Raw genomic sequence first — 18,516 nt, forward strand, 5'->3', positions numbered from 1 at the left:
AGGTAATGCCAAGAATAAAGGCAAAAAATACCATTCCAAGTAGTATCAGAATATCTCGAATCCATTAGGGACACAGCTCTGTGACAAACCACATCCCTACCTTTCAGGGAAAAAAATGTTACTTTTTATAAATTACTATTTTTTTTTTTAACGTTTATTTATTTATTTGGAGAGACAGAGCACGAGCGGAGGATGGACACAGAGCGAGGGAGACAGAATCTGAAGCAGGCTCCAGGCTCTGAGCTGTCAGCACAGAGCCCGACGCAGGGCTCGAACTCAGGAACCATGAGATCATGAACCGAGCCGAAGTTGGACGCTTAGCTGACTGAGCCACCCAGGTCCCCATACAAATTACTATTTTTAAAAACTGAGGCATAATCACACATCAGAAACCATAAATGTAAATTTAGAAGTTTTGATAAACGCGGGACACCTGGGTGACTCATTTGGGTAAGCGTCAGACTCTTGATCTCAGCTCAGTTCTTGAGCTCAGGGTCGTGGGTTCAAGCTCCACACTGGGTTCCATGCTGAGTGTGGAGCCTACTTAAAACAAAACCCAGAAATTTTGGTAAATGCAAACACCCATGTAACAACCACCGCAGTGAAGACATAGAACACAGGCAGCCTAGAAAGTTCCTTAGTGTCCCTTTCCAGCTTATTCCCTTCCCTCCTCCAGAGGGTAACTTCTCTTCTAATTTCTAACTTTGTGGTTTGGTCTTGCCTGTGAAGTTACCTTTTGTTAGGTTAGAGTAGTTCTCAACCAGGGACATCTGGAGGTGTTTTTGTGCATCACACTGGGGTGGGTAGACTGGCATCTAACAGGTAGAGATGCTAACATCCAACAATGCACAGGACAGCCCCCACAACAAAGAAATACGTGGCTTAAAATGTCAGTAGCCCTGAGATTTAGAAATCCTGTGTTAGAGTGAACCCCACCAAGGTGACTATTTCAGATGTCGGAAGCCACACCCCAGATGTCTGCATCATAAACAACTCTTATCTGTACTCCTGAAGAGGACACTCAGGTTATGAAACTACATACCTGAGCTACAGGACCTGATGGAAACTCTGTCTCACCACCAATATGAGCAACACACAGGAATTTCACCCCAAACCCTCATGCTAGTGGTGGGGAACAAATGACCAACAGAACTGGCTGTGCATCCCGATCAGGCCACTCACGCTGTGTGTCAGAGAGCAAATTCCACCTCCTCTCTGAGTGTTTAGAAGGTCTTCAGCTGTAAAATTTGATTCTTTTGTTGTAAGAGTCAAATAAGAGAATTCAGTCTGGCCGGCAGAGGTCCATGGTAGGAGCTCCGTAAATGAGTTCTCATCCTCAAACTTCTCAGACACTCCTGGAGCAAATACTTTCTGGGTTGATATCTCTAATGACCCAGAAAATTCTGTTGCCTTGTTCCCTGATCTGCACAACACAGCCCAAAGTCCCAGGGAAGAATAGAGAATGGGAAAGAAGAAATGAAAATTCCGTACTTACTTATAGGGGAGATCCATGAGTCACCCAAAGCAACGCCAGCAAAGTTGCACTGGATGGTCCCTTGCTGAACAGCCTGAAAGAAGAGAAGTCAACATCCTTGCCAAGGGAACCCAATGACCTCCATCCCTTCCTCAGTAGGAGGGGGCCAAGCCTTTATGCACCACCTTTGCCAAGCACTGAAAACTTTTGCCCATCCTTTCCAAGATCCCTTGGGTATCCAAAGACCTCAGATACCCACTAGAGAGCGAGGGTGACTTTTTCCTGCTGCCATATGCAAAGTGAGGAAGAACTGTTTGGGCATCTCTCTACTGGTTGTTGTTTTTTTTTTAAGATTTTTTTCTTAATATGTATTTATTTATTTTTGAGAGAGCACAAGCAGGCCCCACACTGTCAGTGCAGAGCCCTATGTGAGGCTCGAACCCACGAACCGTGAGATCATGACCTGAGCCGGAATCTAGAGTTGGATGTCCCACCGACTGAGCCACCCAGGCGCCTCCCTCTACTGTTGTTGAAAGAATGTTGGCAGGATGTGCGTGGGGTCTGGTACAGCCCTTTTCTTTCAGATGGTCACTAGCACCCTTTCCCCCAAGGTCTGTGATTCCTCACAAGGTGCTGGGAGGGGAGGGGTAGGAGGCTTGGGGACAACAATCACTGACCACAGGGTAGTCACTGCGGGGGTGGCAGGCCTCCTCAGGAGATCCTTGAGGGTGGGATGGATGCCTCAGGACTATACTATCATTTGTATAAAAATGAGAAAAAAGAATATACAGTGGACTCTTGATAATAGGTTTGAACTGCACCGGTCCACTCATATGCAGGTTTTTCCCAACAACTACAATAAAGTACTATAAATGTATTTTCTCCTTACGATTTCTTAGTAGCAGTTTCTTTCCTAGCTTACTTTATTGTAAGAATATAGTATAGAATACACGTAATATATGAACGATGTGAATCAACTGTTGAGGTTTTCAGTCAGGCTTGTGGTCAATAGTAGGCTGTGGGTAGTTAAGTTTTGAGACAGCCAAAAGTTATATGTGGATTTTCCATTGCATGACTTACTTCTATAGAGAAACTGAATCACTATGTTGCACATCGGAAACTAATATAACATTGTCTCAAACAAAAAACTTTTTTTGCTTAAAAAAGTTGTATGCGGGGGCGCCTGGGTGGCTCAACCGGTTAAGCATCTTACTTTGACACAGGTCATGATCTCACAGTTCGTGGGTTCAAGCCCCACATCGGGCTCTGTGCTGACAACTCAGAGCCTGGAGCCTGCTTCAGACTGTGTCTCCCTCTCTCTCTGCCTGCCCCCCCAAAAATAAATAAACACTAAAAAATTTTTTAATTAAAAAAAATAAAAAGGTATATGTGAAAAACAAACAAGCAAACAAAGTTGTATGTGGATTTTTGAATGAGCAGGTGATGGCTCCTGACCCCCATGTTGTTCAGGGTTAACTGTATGTGAATTAGCTTACGTAGGCACAGAATACCTCTGGAAAGCTACAGAAGCTACTAATAACAGAGGCTGCTTTAGGGGAGAGGGGGAGGCAAGGGTGAGATTTTTTCCAGTATCTTTTACATGTTTTGAATTTTGAATTATGTGCATGCACAAACTATTCAGAGATCTAAAATAAGAACACAGTGACCATCCTGACTTTGAATGTTAGTAATTACAGAGAAAGAATTATGCATTTATCTGGTTTTCCATAAGGAATTTACTTCATAAGTCACCTAAATAGCCCAGGTGATGGGGGAAAGTTCCAATTTATAGAATACCAGCTAATGGATGTGAACAAAAAGACAGGAGGAGAAAACCATCATTTTGTAACTCCTAACGATATTACTGACTCACATGAGAATCAAAAATTGATGTAAAATTATTAGGTGAAAGATGGATGAAGAATTAGACATCCATATAGTGTGAAGATAACACCACTCAGGTAACTTTCTATGCAGGCGGAAGGTGAAAGAGTCCAGTGGCAAAATCAGACTAGATCTAGATATTATGTCCTTTCTGAGTTGAAGCAAAATGAGGTGCACAGGGGTGCTTGGGTGGCTCAGTTGGTTAAGCATCAGACTTTTTTTTTTTTTATTTAAAAATAAAATTTTTTTTAACGTGTATTTATTTTTGACAGAGAGAGAGAGAGACAGAACATGAGCAGGGGAGAGGCAGAGAGAGAGGGAGACACAGAATCCAAAACAGGCTCCAGGCTCTGAGCTGTCACCACAGAGCCTGACGCGGGGCTCGAACTCAGACTGTGAGATCATGACCTGAGCCGAAGTTGGTCACTCAAATGACTGAGCCACCCAGGTGCCCCCCTTTTTTGTTTACTTAAATTTTTTTTAATGTTTATTTATTTTTGACAGAGAAAGAGAGACAGAACATGAGCAGGGGAGAGGCAGAGAGAGAGGGAGAAGCATCCGACTCTTAATTTCGACTCAGGTCACGATCCCAGGGTCATGGGATTGAGCCCTGCAGGGGGCTCTGTGCTGAGCATGGAGCCTGCTTAAGATTTTCTCTCTCCCTCTCCCTCTGTCCTTCACCCACTCACGCTATGTCTCTCAAATAAATAAATAAGTAAATAAATAATATTTTTTAAAAGTGAAGTACACATCACATATATCAGAGAGTGGCAATTTTTTCTAGAAAGGGCCAGAATTTAAAATATTATAGGGTTTGTAGACTAAACAGCCTGTGTTGCAATTACTCAGTTCTACCACTGTTAACACTAGAGCAGCTACAGGTAATATGTAAACAAATGAACAATTCTAATAAAACTTTATTTGTGGGCATTGAAATTTGAGTTTTATGTACTTTTCACGCATCATGAAATATTACTTTGCTTTTAAACCCTGCCGTTGCACCACCACCACTTGAAAATGTAAAAGCCCTTCTTAGCTCACAGGTCATATAAAATCAGGTGGTGGCAGGGCCTGGGTGGCTCAGTCGGTTGAGCGCCCGACTTTGGCTCAGGTCATGATCTCTTGGTTCGTGAGTTTGAGCCCTGCATTGGGCTCTCTGCTGTGAGTGCAGAGCCTGCTTCAAATCTTATGTCCCCGTCTCTCTGCTCCTTCCCAACTTGTGCATGCATGCGTGTGCTCTCTTTCTCAAAAAATAAATAAACGTTAAAAAAAAAAAAAAAAGAAGCTCATACAAGCTCACTGTAAACAAACTTAAACACCACAGGAGACAGGAGAAAATGTGGAAAAACTTTCCCCTCTGTCCCACATGCACCCCCTCCGCTCACCAGTTCACCACAGTTAAGATGTTACATATGCTTCTCAGCCCTTTCTTTGCTTTCACGAGCTTTTACACACACACACACACACACACACACACACACACACACACACACGTATATAGAGATGCATGCATTCCTTATGATGGTTGCCCCATCACGGAAGGATACATCTATTTTGTTTAAGTAATCCTCTACAGATAGCCACTGACTTTGTTTTCAGTTGACAGACATTGTAAGCAATAGTGTATTAAACATTCTCAACACACAAACATGTGTTAAGAATTCCCACAGGACAGGGGCGCCTGGGTGGCGCAGTCGGTTAAGCGTCCGACTTCAGCCAGGTCACGATCTCGCGGTCCGTGAGTTCCAGCCCCGCGTCAGGCTCTGGGCTGATGGCTCGGAGCCTGGAGCCTGTTTCCGATTCTGTGTCTCCCTCTCTCTCTGCCCCTCCCCCGTTCATGCTCTGTCTCTCTCTGTCCCAAAAAAATAAATAAAAAATGTTGAAAAAAAAATTTAAAAAAAAAAAAAAAAAAAAAAAAAAAAAGAATTCCCACAGGACAGATTCCCGGAACTGAAATTACTGGTCAAAGGGCATATAGACTTTAAAAGTTGACAGATACTGCCAATGATTTACCACTGGGGAGTCTGGGGAGTCTGGGTGCCTCAGTCAGATGGGCATCCAACTTCAGTTCAGGTCATAATCTCACGGCTCATGGGTTCGAGCCCCGCATCAGAATCTGTGCTGACAGCTTAGAGCTCAGAGCCTCGAGCCTGCTTCGGATTCTGTCTCCCTCTCTCTGCCCCTCCCCTGCTCACACTCTGTCTCTTTCTCTCAAAAATAAAAAAAAACATTAAAAAAATTTTTTCTTAATAAAAAATAAATAAATAAATAAATAAAATGATTTACCATTTTAAAATGTTTTATTCATTTCCCTGACTTCTTAACCAAAACTGGGTATCACCAATCTTTTAAATATTTGTAAATCCCACAGATTCAGCTACTAATAAAAGTTGAGCATTTTCCATATGTTCACAGGCTGTTTGCATTTCTTCTATAAATTGCTTGTTTGTATTCTTTGCCAATTCGCAAAGAATATTGTCTTTCTTAGAATATTCTCTTTTTTTATGGAGTATCAATAAGAATACCTTTCCTATTATATACATAGATTTTTTTTTGAGACAGAAAGAGAGTGTGCACAGGGGAGAGGGGCAGAAGGAGAGAGAGGGAGGGAGGGGAAGAGAGAGGGAGAGGGAGAGAGGGAGAGAGGGAGTAAGGGAGGGAGAGAGGGAGAAAGGGAGAGAGGGAGAGAGACAGAGAGGGAGAGGGAGGGAGGGAGAGAGAGAGAGAGAGAGAGAGAGAGAGAGAGAGAGAGAGAGAGAATCCCAAGCAGGCTCCACAGTTAGCGCAGAGCCTGATGTGGGGCTTGATACTGTGAACCACAAGATCACAGACCTGAGCCCACTAAGCGTCAGATGCTTAACCAAGTGAGCCATCCAGGTGCCCCTAGATTTCTTTATGTTTTGATTTTTTAATCTATCTACAACTGACGTTTTATGGAAGAAGAAATTCAATGTTACTGGTTTTCAAAGTGAGAGCCATTCGTTTCTGTGCCATTCATTGAATATTGTCTGTTGCCCAATGATTTGAAATGCCATGTTATCATTTGGTATGATTCTGCCACATGATCATATCCATGACACATACATGTTACTTACATACACACAGAAGTATATGTAAAATCTGTTTCCAGGTTCTTCACCCTGCTGCTTTGAAGTCTGCTGCTAAGCTAGTACCACATTGTTTTACTGTTTTACCCACTATAGCTTTCTTATAACTCATTTCATATCCGTTAGGGCAACCTTCACTGTGTTCTTTGAAACTTTTCATGGTTATTATTAGAGATTTAACCTTACTCTGCATGTACAAGGTACCACAAGGTCCTATTCATAGTATATTCAATATCAGCTGATATAAAAAGGAACAGAATCAGTTTATCTGAAACGAAAACAAGAAAGACATCTTCTGTTACCTTATAAAGTTCTAGACCAATGCCAGCGGCCATTTTGCCTCCATAGGACTCCGAGAAAATGTAGAACGGAATCGTCTAGCAAGAAAAGGAATTTACACAGAATTAAATATCCCGAGTGCATTTTTTTTTACATAAATTAATTTCAGATTTCTATTGCATGTAACGGCCAGACAAAAATCTGCTTTTATTGGTCTTTCCCCCCCTTATCTGGTTAGAGTACCAGGCTCCAAGGTCATTCTTTCAAGCTTAAAACCACCTTGAGAGATGACAGAAACAGAAGGCCACAACCTGATCTCGGGTGCAGAAGGGTTGTCTCTGATAACAGCTGGACATTGAACTCTTGGGGGAATTTAAGTTTATTAGGATGGATGTAACAGTGGGACTGTGAGCGCTTTGCTTAGCTGACCCCGAGTTACAGCTTACCTGGAATTCTTTGTGGCAATCGAAGAAGGTCTTTAGGAGAATCATCATGTCTGACACCACCATGGCGAGGTCTTTGGCATACGCGTCACTCTTGTTCACGTAACTGAACCCAGTGCCCACAGGGTTATCCACAAATAGGAGACTGGCCGACTGGAGCTACACGTCACACGGGAAAGTCAAGTGGCACCATCGGTCAGTCACCAACTGTCTTTCCACTCTCTTCTATGAGCTCAACAAAACCCACACGCGAGGATATCAGTGTGCTTACAAGCCTACCGCTAAAAGGGATTTCAAAAAATTATAAACATAGGCTACTAAGGCGAAGAAAAGGAGAGGCAAGAAGGAAAGGTTAACATACATGGGGATCAAAACACATAAGCGGTCAGTTTTCACACAATACGGGGTCCTAAATGTAATACGTTAGCTCTGGTAGAACCACGCGGTCCAAGCAACAGCTGGAAGCAGGGAGGGTACGTCCAAGGTCTGAATACCACATATCAGTTTTCTTTAAGGTGAATCCAATTTCCACACCGGCCTGGCCTCTCGGTGCACTACAAGTACGGAATCTATCTTAATACCTCTTCCAAAGAGGCTCAGAGTTACAGAATCTCGATGTGAGTATGGTAAGCTAGGTGTGAATGAGTGGCCAAAGGAATGAAGTCCAAATCAAGAAACTGCCCAGGCCGGGGCCTGACGGTAAAGTATACTTGCTCGGATGTTGGAAATGTGGCAGGAGGTGGGCAGAGACCAGGTCATGCCCGGGAATCTGGATCTGGTCTTCTGGGAACTGAAAGACATTAAACTAAGGAGTGATTTGCATTGGAGAGGCGCTCTGAAAGCAGCCCCTAGAGAGGATGGAAAAGGGATGAAGGATATTAACAGCACTCGGGTATTCAACACAGAGTCACCACGTGACCCAGCAATTCCACTCGGAAACTGAAAACAGGAACTCAAAACAAATGTTTGTACACCAGTGTTCCCTGCACTGTTCACAAGCGCTAACAGGTAGAAACAACCCAAGTGTCCGTCACCAGATGAACAAACAGAATGTGGTATATCCATACGGTGGACTAGTATTCAGCCTTCAAAAAGGGAAGTAGTGGTATATCCTACATGGATGAACCTTGTAAATGTTATGCTAAGTGAAAGAAGCCACACGCCCAAGGCCACATTCTGTATGACGCCATTGTTACAAAACGGCTAATGCAGGCGAGTCTACAGAGACAAAGTTGATTTGTGGCAAGTTGCCTAAGGAGAGATGGGTGGTTAACAGCTAAGGGGTATGAGGTTTTCTGGGATGGGAGGCTAGTGAAAATGGTCTGAAATTGAGTGTGGTAATGGTTGTAAAACTCTGAATATACGAAAAGCCATTGAATTGTATACTTTAAATGGGTGAATTATATAGTATGTGAGTTGTATTTCAATAAAGCTATACTTTAAAAAATTCATTTTTAGGTAAAACTGATTGGATGAGGGGGAGGGTGGGAGAGGGAGGGGCAGGGGAAGATGAGATGGCTCTCTGGTTTCTGCCTCAGGCATGATTGGATGGTGGTACCATTTACCACAAGGGACACATGAGAGTTGGCTGGTTTTGTGGATGGATAGAGGGTCTTGTGTAATAATGAATATGGCCTGGGATATGTCGAACTGGGCACGTATGAGAGACATCCACAAGGAGGCATCTCAGAGGCAAATGGAGAAATAGTTCTTGGGCAAAAAGTTCTGAGCCAGAGATGCTGACTTGGGGGCATCACCTTCTATGTGTCATTAAAGCAGTTTGAGAGGACAAGGCCGCCCAAAGAACACATAGAAGAGAATGTTACCTAGGACAGGGTACAGGAAACAACAATATCTAAGACATGGGAATGGCCAACAGTGTGGCAAAGAAATCCAATGAAAAGAATCCCATGAAGGATCTAACGGGACTTTGGAACTGGGAAGCCAGCACACCCTTGGGGACAACAGCTCTGGGGAGAGACTACAGCGGGTCAGGCCGGTGCTTCCCAACCTTGTCACGCCCTCAGAGATAAGTGTACTGCATCCTAGAGCTAATGTGCACTGGGTTCCCTAGTAAGTACTCTCTCCTGCCCCCAGCACCCAGCCCCCAGGTGAGAAAGCTCTGGGCTAAGGCATAAATAGGAGGTAAAGACCAGGGGCCACTGGGTGACTCAGTCGGTTAAACATTCGACTTCAGCTCAGGTCATGATCTCGCGGTCTGTGGGTTCGAGGCCCACACAGGGCTCTGTGCTGACAGCTTAGAGCCTGGAGCTTGCTTTGGATTCTGTGTCTCTGTCGCTCTCTGCCCCTCCCCTGCTTGTGCTCTGTCTCTCTCTCTCTCTCTCTCTCTCAAAAATAAATAAACATTAAAATTTTTTTTTAAAAAATAGGAGGTAAAGACTAGACAGCAGTAAATACAGGCACACCTTGTTTTACTGCATTTTTTCTTTAACAAATTAAAGGTCTGTAGGCAGCCCTGTGTTGAGCAAGTCTATAGACACCATTTTCCCAACAGCATCTGCTTGCTTCGTGTCTGTGTGTCACATTTTGGTAATTCTTGCAATATTTCAAACTGTTTCGTTATTACTGTGCTTGTTACAGTGCTCTGTAACCAGTGATTAGGACTCACTGAAAGTTCAGATGATGGTTAGCTGTTTTAGCAATAAAGTTATTTTTAATTTAACGTACATAGTTTTACATGTAACAGACCATGGTATAGTGTAAGCGTTACTTTTCTATGCCCTGGGAAATCGAAAAATTCATTTGACCCGCTTTACTGTAGGTCTGGAAACCAAACCCGCAATGTCTCCAAGGTATGCCTGTATAAAGAATTCTTTCAAGAAAAGGTGGTAGCTGGAGGCGCTTGGTAGTAGGTTGGGAAAAACCTGTGCATGTCTGTAGCCCAGGGAACAGAGAGCCTACAGACAGCATAAGGATGTAGAAAGGTACTAACTGTCCAAGTGGAATCTTTGAGAAAGGGACCCCAGCAGAGAGGGGCCTCGTGTTATTTTGAGATGGGCAGGAGGATAGTAAGGGGCAGGAAGGGGTAGAGAGGACAGGGGAAAGCCGGTCACAGGCAATGACTCTGTCCTCTCGGTGAGGCAGGGAGACAGGGCAGACAGGGAGGGAGCAGAGCAGCAGCACACAGCAGAGGGCGGCCACGAGCTCAGGCAAAGCCCACAACCAGGTTGTGGTTTTGTCCGCCAGTGTCTGGCACCCAGAAGCAGGGGCCGAGCAGGTGCACAGTGCGACTGATCCAAGGTTGAGGGTGGCTTGGCTCTTCGGGGAAAAGGATGAAGGAGCCAGGGGTTGAGCAGAGAGGGGTTAGGGCGAGACGTGAAACCAAGAACGAGGGAGGGGGTGGAGACAGAACAAGAGAGACACCAAAAAGGTAGAGGACAAAGGCTCTGAAGTCTTGATGAAGTCAAGAAGCAGGGTAGGAGAGTGGAGAGGGGACAGGATTGGACGTCGTGGCCAGAGGGTGGGATCCTGCGGTCAGATTGCAGAGATGGCCAAATAGGAAATGACAAGGTCCAGGGTGTCTGCTGGAATAGGCTTTGGCCGTCAAGTGAATGGAAAGGTCACCGACGTGGGAAGGGAAGAGAGCCAGGGGACGGACAAGCTGCCCCCAGAAATGGAAGAAGCTGGCTACAGCGGAAGCCTAGGGACAAGTGCACAAGGCCCAGGACCCCTGGGGAAGAGGATGGAGCGGGATTGCTTAATCTGTGACCCCACCCAGAATGGGGTAGGGCCAGGTGGGGCTCAGCCTTGGAGAGGCCACAGGGCAGTTTCAGTTAGGCTGTGCTCACTGTACCCAGGTAGTTCTTCGTGGTTTGAGATCACTGTCAAGGGGCCCAATTTCCTCAAAGTTTCCAAATCCAGTGCTGGAACCGCCCGGACCACCCTGTGGAAGAGAAAATAAACAACAAAATAAGCCCAGAGAAAACATTAGTCAAATCTTGGTCATTATAACAATGACCACATTCACTCTAAATGATTTATGATTTAGTGCTGGCTCAGTCAACATTCTACGAAAGACACAACTGACCTGGTGAACCAGGGGGTCTGTACCGACAGAGCCCCTGGTAACTGCTGAAGTCTTTCTAAAGGGAAAAGACTCAGGGACACCTGTCTGGCTCAGTCAATAGAGCATACGACTCTTGACCTTGGGGTTGTGAGTTCAAGCCCCATGTTGGGTGTAAAGATTGCTTATAAATAAATAAATAAATAAATAAATAAATAAATAAATAAATGAAAGAAAACACCTGGCTTACGAGCCCCAAAAGGAATTTTCCTACCTCTGATCCTCTGAGATTGACTCTTGACCCGCCATGGGGCATGCTGGGCACTGACCTTCAAAACACCTTGGCCAACCCCTCTCATCTCCAAGATGAGCAGTAAGGCCCAGGTAAGGGACATGGCAATTAGGGGTCCATTTTGCCAAGACTGGACCTGGGGCCCTGTGACTCCTCACCCCACCACCTCTCCTCTGTCCCTGCAGACCAACAAGGGACGCAGACTGAAGGGCAGTTTGATCATGTGGATCCTGGGATATAATTTAGTAAATGTAGAAGTCCCAGGGCAGGAAGGACTCAATACTGTGTGCATCCAGGGCCAATGGCAGGGCAGGACTGTGAGCAGAGCTCAGTGCCGGGGCATTGTCAGTTGAGCATCCGACTTCAGCTCAGGTCATGATCTCACAGCTTATGAGTTCTAGCCCCGCCTTGGGGTCTGCGTTGACAGCTCGGAACCTGGAGCCTGCTTCGGATTCTGTGTCTCCCTCTCTCTTTGCCCTTTCCCCACTCATGCTCCCTCTCTCTCTCTCTCTCTCAAAAATAAATAAACATCGGGGTGCCTGGATGACTCAGTCAGTTAAGTGGCTGACTTCAGCTGAGGTCATGATCTCACGGTTCGTGAGTTTGAGCCCCGCATCGGGCTCTGTGCTGACAGCTCAGAGCCTGGAGCCTGCTTCAGATTCTGTGTCTCCCCCTCTCTCTGTCCCTCCCTGTTTGCACTCTCTCTCCCAAAAATAAATAAACACTTAAAAATAAATAAATAAATAAATAAACAAACAAACATACATTAAAAAAATAATAAAATAAAATAAAATGTTGGCAACTAATCCAGATAAAACAATAGGAAGGTTTTGCAACTTCTGAAATTCAATGGTTTTTAAATTCCTGAGAGCCCAGAAGGTGCTTGAGGGGCGAGCATGTGACAAAGGGAAGGCGGCCAGGGTAGGACCCGGCCTACACTCCAGCCCTTCTGCTTTCCACTTGGGCTCCGTATAGAAGCTTTCACTTGACAGTGGTAAGAGTCCTGCTGATGAAGAAAAAGTTGAAAAACCTTAAAAATCCCTCAGATTAAAAAACAAAGCCCAGGGGCGCCTGGATGGCTCTAACGGTGGGGCACCTGACTTAGGCTCAGGTCATGATCTCGCAGTTAATGGGTTCGAGCCCAGTGTCAGGCTGTGTGCTGACAGCTTGGGGTCTGGAGCTTCTGGTTCTAAGTCTCCCTCTCTCTCTGCCCCTCACCCGCTCACACTCTGTCTGCCTGTCTCTCTCTCTCTCAAAAATAAATAATTTTTTTTAATTAAAAATAATAATAAACAAACAAACAAACAAAAACCAAAGCCCAGAAAACGGAACCCTGCAGCATCTCTACCTACCGCAGCCCTGGGTGGACAGAAGGGCCCTGGGATACACCCGTGGCATCTTCTTCTCAGACACTTTTACATCTGCACCCTCGGGCCAGGCCTCACCTCCAGCACTCAAAGGAGACAGTTGTGATAACGCCCCCTTCCCGCACAGGGCTCACCTGCACTCTGTCTCATCAGGAGAGTCCACCAGGGCTAGCTGAGGAGGCCAAGCCCAGGGCACCAGCAGGGTGCTCGTGAATACTGACATTTTGGGAGGAAGTGACACGTGCATCCCATGGAGAGGAGTACCCTGACACCCTATTTACTGGTGCGCAACCTGGAACCCAATCTGGGCCATACCGCCAGTTTCCAGAAGCTGAAGCAAAACTGTGTTCGTCAACCCCTCCCTAAAGGCTGGTCTTCCAGGTGGGTGTGGGCCACCTCTAGGCAAATATTTTAGGAATGCAAGAGAGGATCCTCTGCCTGCCCCCCAAAGCTGCCTCCAACCGGTTCCCAGCCTTCCATCCTACAATCAGAGCTCAAGATTAAAACCCAAACACACTCAGGGAGGATAGGACCCAACATTGAATTCTAAGATACAAAAGGCTGAGTCCTTTCAAAAGGGGGCTTTTCTGGGGGCAAGGAGTTAGGGTCTAGGAAGGACTGGGAGAAGAGACAGAGAGAAAGGGCTGCTCGGGAACCTTTCCGAACACCTGTCAGCATTTAGTCACAGGGGTCTACAGGAGCTTCTGCTAAGGCATCCTACCACTGACTGGACTCAATATAATGTTTATTTATTTTTGAGAGAGAGAGGGAGAGACAGAATATGAGTGGGGGAGGGGCAGAGAGAGAGGGAGACAGAATTCAGGCTCCAGGCTCCGAGCTGTCAGCACAGAGCCCGACATGGGGCACGAACTCACGGACCGTGAGATCATGACCTGAGCTGAAGTCGGACACTTAACTGACTGAGCCACCCAGGCGTCCCTTGACTGGGCTCACTATAAAAAGACCTCTGCAAAGGCTAGCACCCCTCACTCTCTGATTTGGCCTCTTAGCATACCATTGTCTTTGCCTGCCTCAGGAGGACACCAAATCCCCGCCCCCAGCCAGGACCCCCACCCCCCACCCCAGATCAGTCCTTCCCCCCTGAGCTTTTACAAGCCGGCAAAGTGGTAAGAGGGGAAAACCGGGCCAGGCAGCCAGGCCACTTTTACCTGAAGCCACATGACCAGAGGGAGTTCTGAGAAGTTCTTGCAGGGGTTAGTTGCATAATAGAGCCACCAGAACATGTGGGCATCCTTGCGGACAGTCACATAATCCCACACTTCCTTTCCTTCCTCTGCGGGCCAGTCAATGACTGCTCCTAAAACAGAAGCACAACGTGATTTTCCTGAAGAAGGTCAACCATCCAGGTAAATTCCAAGGCTGTAGAGATGGCCATGCTAAGCTAGAGATGATGTGGTTTATATTTTTGGCAAGGTACTCACTCTAATATAGTGGGGAGATAAGGAAAAGACACTTCAGTTGTGAAAAAAAGAAACCAAACTTAATAGTGGCAGAGGAGATTGGGGGCTTTCACTTTTTCCTCTGCACCGTCTGTAATATTTGAATTTTTAACAGTAGGCATGAACACTTTTACAATTCTGTTTTTTCTTATTTTTTTTAACTTTATTTTATTTACTTTAAGATAGAGACAGAGAGAACACAAGTGGGGTAGGGGAAAAGAGAGAGAAAATCCCAAGCAGGCTCTGCACTGATAGCGAAGAGCCCGATGCGGGGCTTGAACTCATGAACCTCGAGATCATGACCTGAGCCGAAGTCACTTCACCAAATGAGCCACCCAGGCACCCCCACAATTCTGTTTTAAAAAGAGAGAGAGATTTACATTTTGGGGAAAAAAGGAAAAAATCTCAAAATGCAAGATGCTAGCTTTTGTATCTCATTTAATGTATTATTAAAGAGGTATCCCAAATTAGAGAGACCAAGAATCACTATATTATATTGGGGCAACTGTTAGCTTTTGTGAAGGAAAAAAAAAAATCTAAGTCCTTTTTAAAAAAAAATTTTATGTTTATTTACTTTTTGAGAGAGAGACAGACAGAGAGAGCAAGCTGGGGAGGGGCAGAGAAAGAGAGAGGGAGAGAGAAAATCCCAAGCAGGCCCAGTGCTGTCCATGCAGAGCCAGTCAAGGCACTGGAATTCAAGAACTGTGAGATCATGACCCAAAGTGAAACCAAGAGTCGGACGTTTAACTGACTGAGCCACCCAGGTGCCCCCACAAATGTAGGTCCTTACTTAACACTCTAAACCAAAATAAATTTCAAGTGGATAAAGTATTTCAATTCTAAAATTTCGATATTAAAAATAATATGAAAATATAATTGAATGTTTTTCTGATCTCTGGATGGGGAAATGATGTAGGCATACCCCACAGATATAAAGAAAACTATCAACAGAGTTGAGGACAGGAACTTGTTACATTTTCTGTACAATAAAATTTATGTACATCAAAAATAAAATCGGGGCGCCTGGGTGGCTCAGTCGGTTGGGTGTCCGACTTCGGCCCAGGTCACGATCCCGTGCTTGGTGGGTTCGAGCCCCATGTGGGGCTGTGTGCTGACAGCTCAGAGCCTAGAGCCTGCTTCAGATTCTGTATCTGTCTCTCTCTCTACCCCTCCCTTGCTTGCACTCTGTCTGTCTCCCAAAAAGAAAATAAATATTAAAAAAAATAATAATAAAATTAAATTAAAAGGCAAACAAAGACAGATCTGTGACAAATATGCACAACAGCAATTTTCTTTACTTGTGTAGATCAATTTTTTTTTTTTTTTTTACTTTTTTTAACGTTTTTATTTTATTTTTTGAGAAGCAGAGACAGACAAACGCTTACCTGACTGAGCCACCCAGGCGCCCCGTTGCGTAGATAAATTGAAAACAGGAAGATCCTGGGGCGCCTGGGTAGTTCAGCTGGTTAAGCCTCTGACTCTTGATTTCAGCTCCACCTCATGGTTAGCGGGTTTGGGCCCGGAGTCAGGCTCTACATTGACAGCTTGGAGCTTGCTTGGGATCCTCTCTCTCTCCCTCTCTCTCTACCCTACCCCTTCCCTGCACCCACCCCACCTCTCTCTCAAAATAAATAAACTTAAAAAGGGTTAACATCACTAATATTCATACATGAAAAGTAAAGCAATATGAGGTCACTAAAAAAATCTTCGCTTATTTGATAGACAACAAAATAATGGCGGGTGCTCAATGTCCACAAGGAGGCTGGAGACCGGCCCTCAGCACTGTTGGCCAGAGTGCACACAGCATCACTTTTCGGGAAGGCAGTCTGGCTTTCCAAATAGCAAAAGAAAGATATTCCATAGATTAAAAGCCATATATATACATGTACATCCTTCAATCCCGCAGCTCCAATTTTCCTTAGTTATCTTTGTAGCATCTGCAAAATAGGTATCAGAAAAGAGTAAGTTATGCACATTTTCTATGTCACCTTTGCTAAAGTAACAACTCTCAAGTTACAGTTGTTTTTCTCAAATACCCTCTGAGGGTGGAGAAAAAAAAAAAAGGCCAATAATGTGCAAAGATGATGAGAGGCGACCCTCGATGATGGGCGTTTCCTGCCTTCCACTTCCTCTTTTCTTAACTTCCAAGCCCCTGTGACAAGGAAAACAACAAAAACTGGTCTCAAAAAGAAAAGAAGGGAGTAGATGAGGAGACAAAGGGGTTTTGTAACTGATTAAGAAAACCAGAAAGTGGCTTGAGGGGCAGAACAGAATGGCTAGATCATAGATGTGGCTGTAAGATTTGAGGTACGGGTGACAGAAGATCACACTACCTCCTGGAAAGTAACAGATACGGCCTGGGTCCCTTTTGACTTAATGGCTGGCACTCCTCCCTTCCTTGGCAGTGAGGACTGTTAAAATTTGTGTGTGTGGGGGGGGGGAGGAGGGGAGGGGATGGACAACCTATTTGACAACATTTTCCAGACCCAAGCTGAAGGGCCAGAGTATCCCCAGTTACACAAGGGAAGAGGAGGAATGTGGAGCAACCCGCCTCGAGTCACAAGGCAAGTTTGCGGCCAGTTCCAGTTCCCAGATCTGGATTCAGACCACAAGACATTTTGCTGAAAGACTGAAAATCAATTTCCAAGTCATCCTGTTAAACACGAATTTGTTTTTGTCAAAAAGAATCGCAGTGAAGGGAGATGTTATCCTGTCTGTACGGATCAAGTAGAGAGAAAAAGCCCTTATCTCAATGAAACGTCCCATTCGAGGTAGGACTTTTCAGAGTCCTTTGGACCGCATGTTTCAGCTCAAAAGAAAAAGTCCCCATAATCCCACTTAGCAGCCAATCACGGCAGGAAAAGGGAGGTGGATTTAGGATCGTGGTAACCTCACCCACCAGCAGTTTCCCCAACTCAAGTAATTTGCACAATTGCTCCTACCTAGGCGTAGGGAAGAGAGGAGCACCAGACTATTCAGCGCCAGGAAGGGGTATTAAAAGCACTTAGTATTTTATCTTAAAGAAAAAAAAGAAAAAAAGAGCTAGGTCCTAAAGCAGTTTGATCACGGAAGGTAGAAACGGGGAAAGGCATTTGCTCTAAAAAGCACAAACCCACTAACAGACTCTCATCCCTGGAGAAGGATGCACCGGCCTCTGGTGCACTTTCTTCCCGAACCTACCGGTACTCAGGCCCAGCAGCAAGAGCAGCAGCAGCACCACGGGAGAGGTCCTCGGCACCAGCTCCATGGCGAATACGGCGCGGCGACACCAGCCCGAGGCTGAACCCTGAGCCCCACCACGTGACGGCAGTGGGTGGGACCTGGCTCCGACCGGGGCCTGGGCGGGCCCTGAGGCGTGGGCGGGGCCTGAGGCGTGGGCGGGACGTGGGCGGGGCCTGAGCGGCTCGCGGCTGCTAGTGGCCCGCGGGCACTCTGCTGGGCCTCCCGACCGCGAGCCAGGCAGTGGCGGTCTAGGTGCTCTGTCTGTCTGCCCCACCGCGACCTCCTTTGCCGTTTTGGGGACGGATCAGAGGGGTTGAGGCGTTTAATACATTTGTTTGACTTGGGTCGTGGGACAGGACTGAGACGCTGCGAAGAAGTGGCGAGAACCGTCCTTTCTGCCCCGCTCATCTCTTCCCTCCCCAGCAACAGGGCTGACATTTCAAAAGCTAGTGCATCTACCTCCGAACACATGATGCTTGAACCCGCTGGTCGTTGAAAACTGCGATTCCATTTTCATAGACTTATCTTTAAAGTTATTTTGACTATAAAGTTACATATACTATGAACATTTTGGAAATTAAAAAAAAATTAGATCCTACGAAACAAACCATTGTTGGCATTGGGATATATTTTTCTCTAGTCTTCGTTTTAAGTACAATAATAAAAAAAATTATTGTTTTTTCCTGTGTTGCTAATTTGTCAATAGTATCATTCTGTGTTAACATTGTCTTCACAAGTCATTTTATTTTTCTAATTTTTAAGCCAACTTTATTTTTTTAAGTTTATTTATTTATAATGTTTATTTATTTTTGAGAGAGAGAGAGTGTGAGAGTGGAGGAGGGGCAGAGAGAGAGGGATAATCTCAAGCAGGCTCCCTGCGGTCAGTGCAGAGCCAGATGTGGGGCTCGAACTCACAAACTGTGACATCATGACCTGAGTGGAAATCAAAAGTTGGTTGCTTCGT

The 18,516-nt window shown here is 45.4% G+C and overlaps 1 protein-coding gene across 1 annotated transcript in view; it reads right to left on the minus strand.

The window, feature by feature from the left end:
- SCPEP1 (serine carboxypeptidase 1) overlaps positions 1-17,615 on the minus strand; it is a 32,356-nt gene extending 14,741 nt beyond the window's left edge. Inside the window, exons 1-6 of the mRNA XM_042915935.1 lie at positions 17,511-17,615; positions 14,040-14,188; positions 11,002-11,091; positions 7,191-7,346; positions 6,768-6,842; positions 1,496-1,568 (exon numbers count right to left, since the gene is read on the minus strand). Of these exons, the coding sequence (XP_042771869.1) occupies positions 1,496-1,568; positions 6,768-6,842; positions 7,191-7,346; positions 11,002-11,091; positions 14,040-14,188; positions 17,511-17,577 (610 nt within the window). The 5' untranslated portion in view covers positions 17,578-17,615. The remainder of the gene's footprint in view (positions 1-1,495; positions 1,569-6,767; positions 6,843-7,190; positions 7,347-11,001; positions 11,092-14,039; positions 14,189-17,510) is intronic.
- Between the last annotated feature and the right edge of the window lie 901 nt (positions 17,616-18,516).

Source organism: Panthera leo, chromosome E1 (assembly GCF_018350215.1).
Source record: "Panthera leo isolate Ple1 chromosome E1, P.leo_Ple1_pat1.1, whole genome shotgun sequence".
Taxonomy (NCBI): Eukaryota; Metazoa; Chordata; class Mammalia; order Carnivora; family Felidae; genus Panthera; species Panthera leo.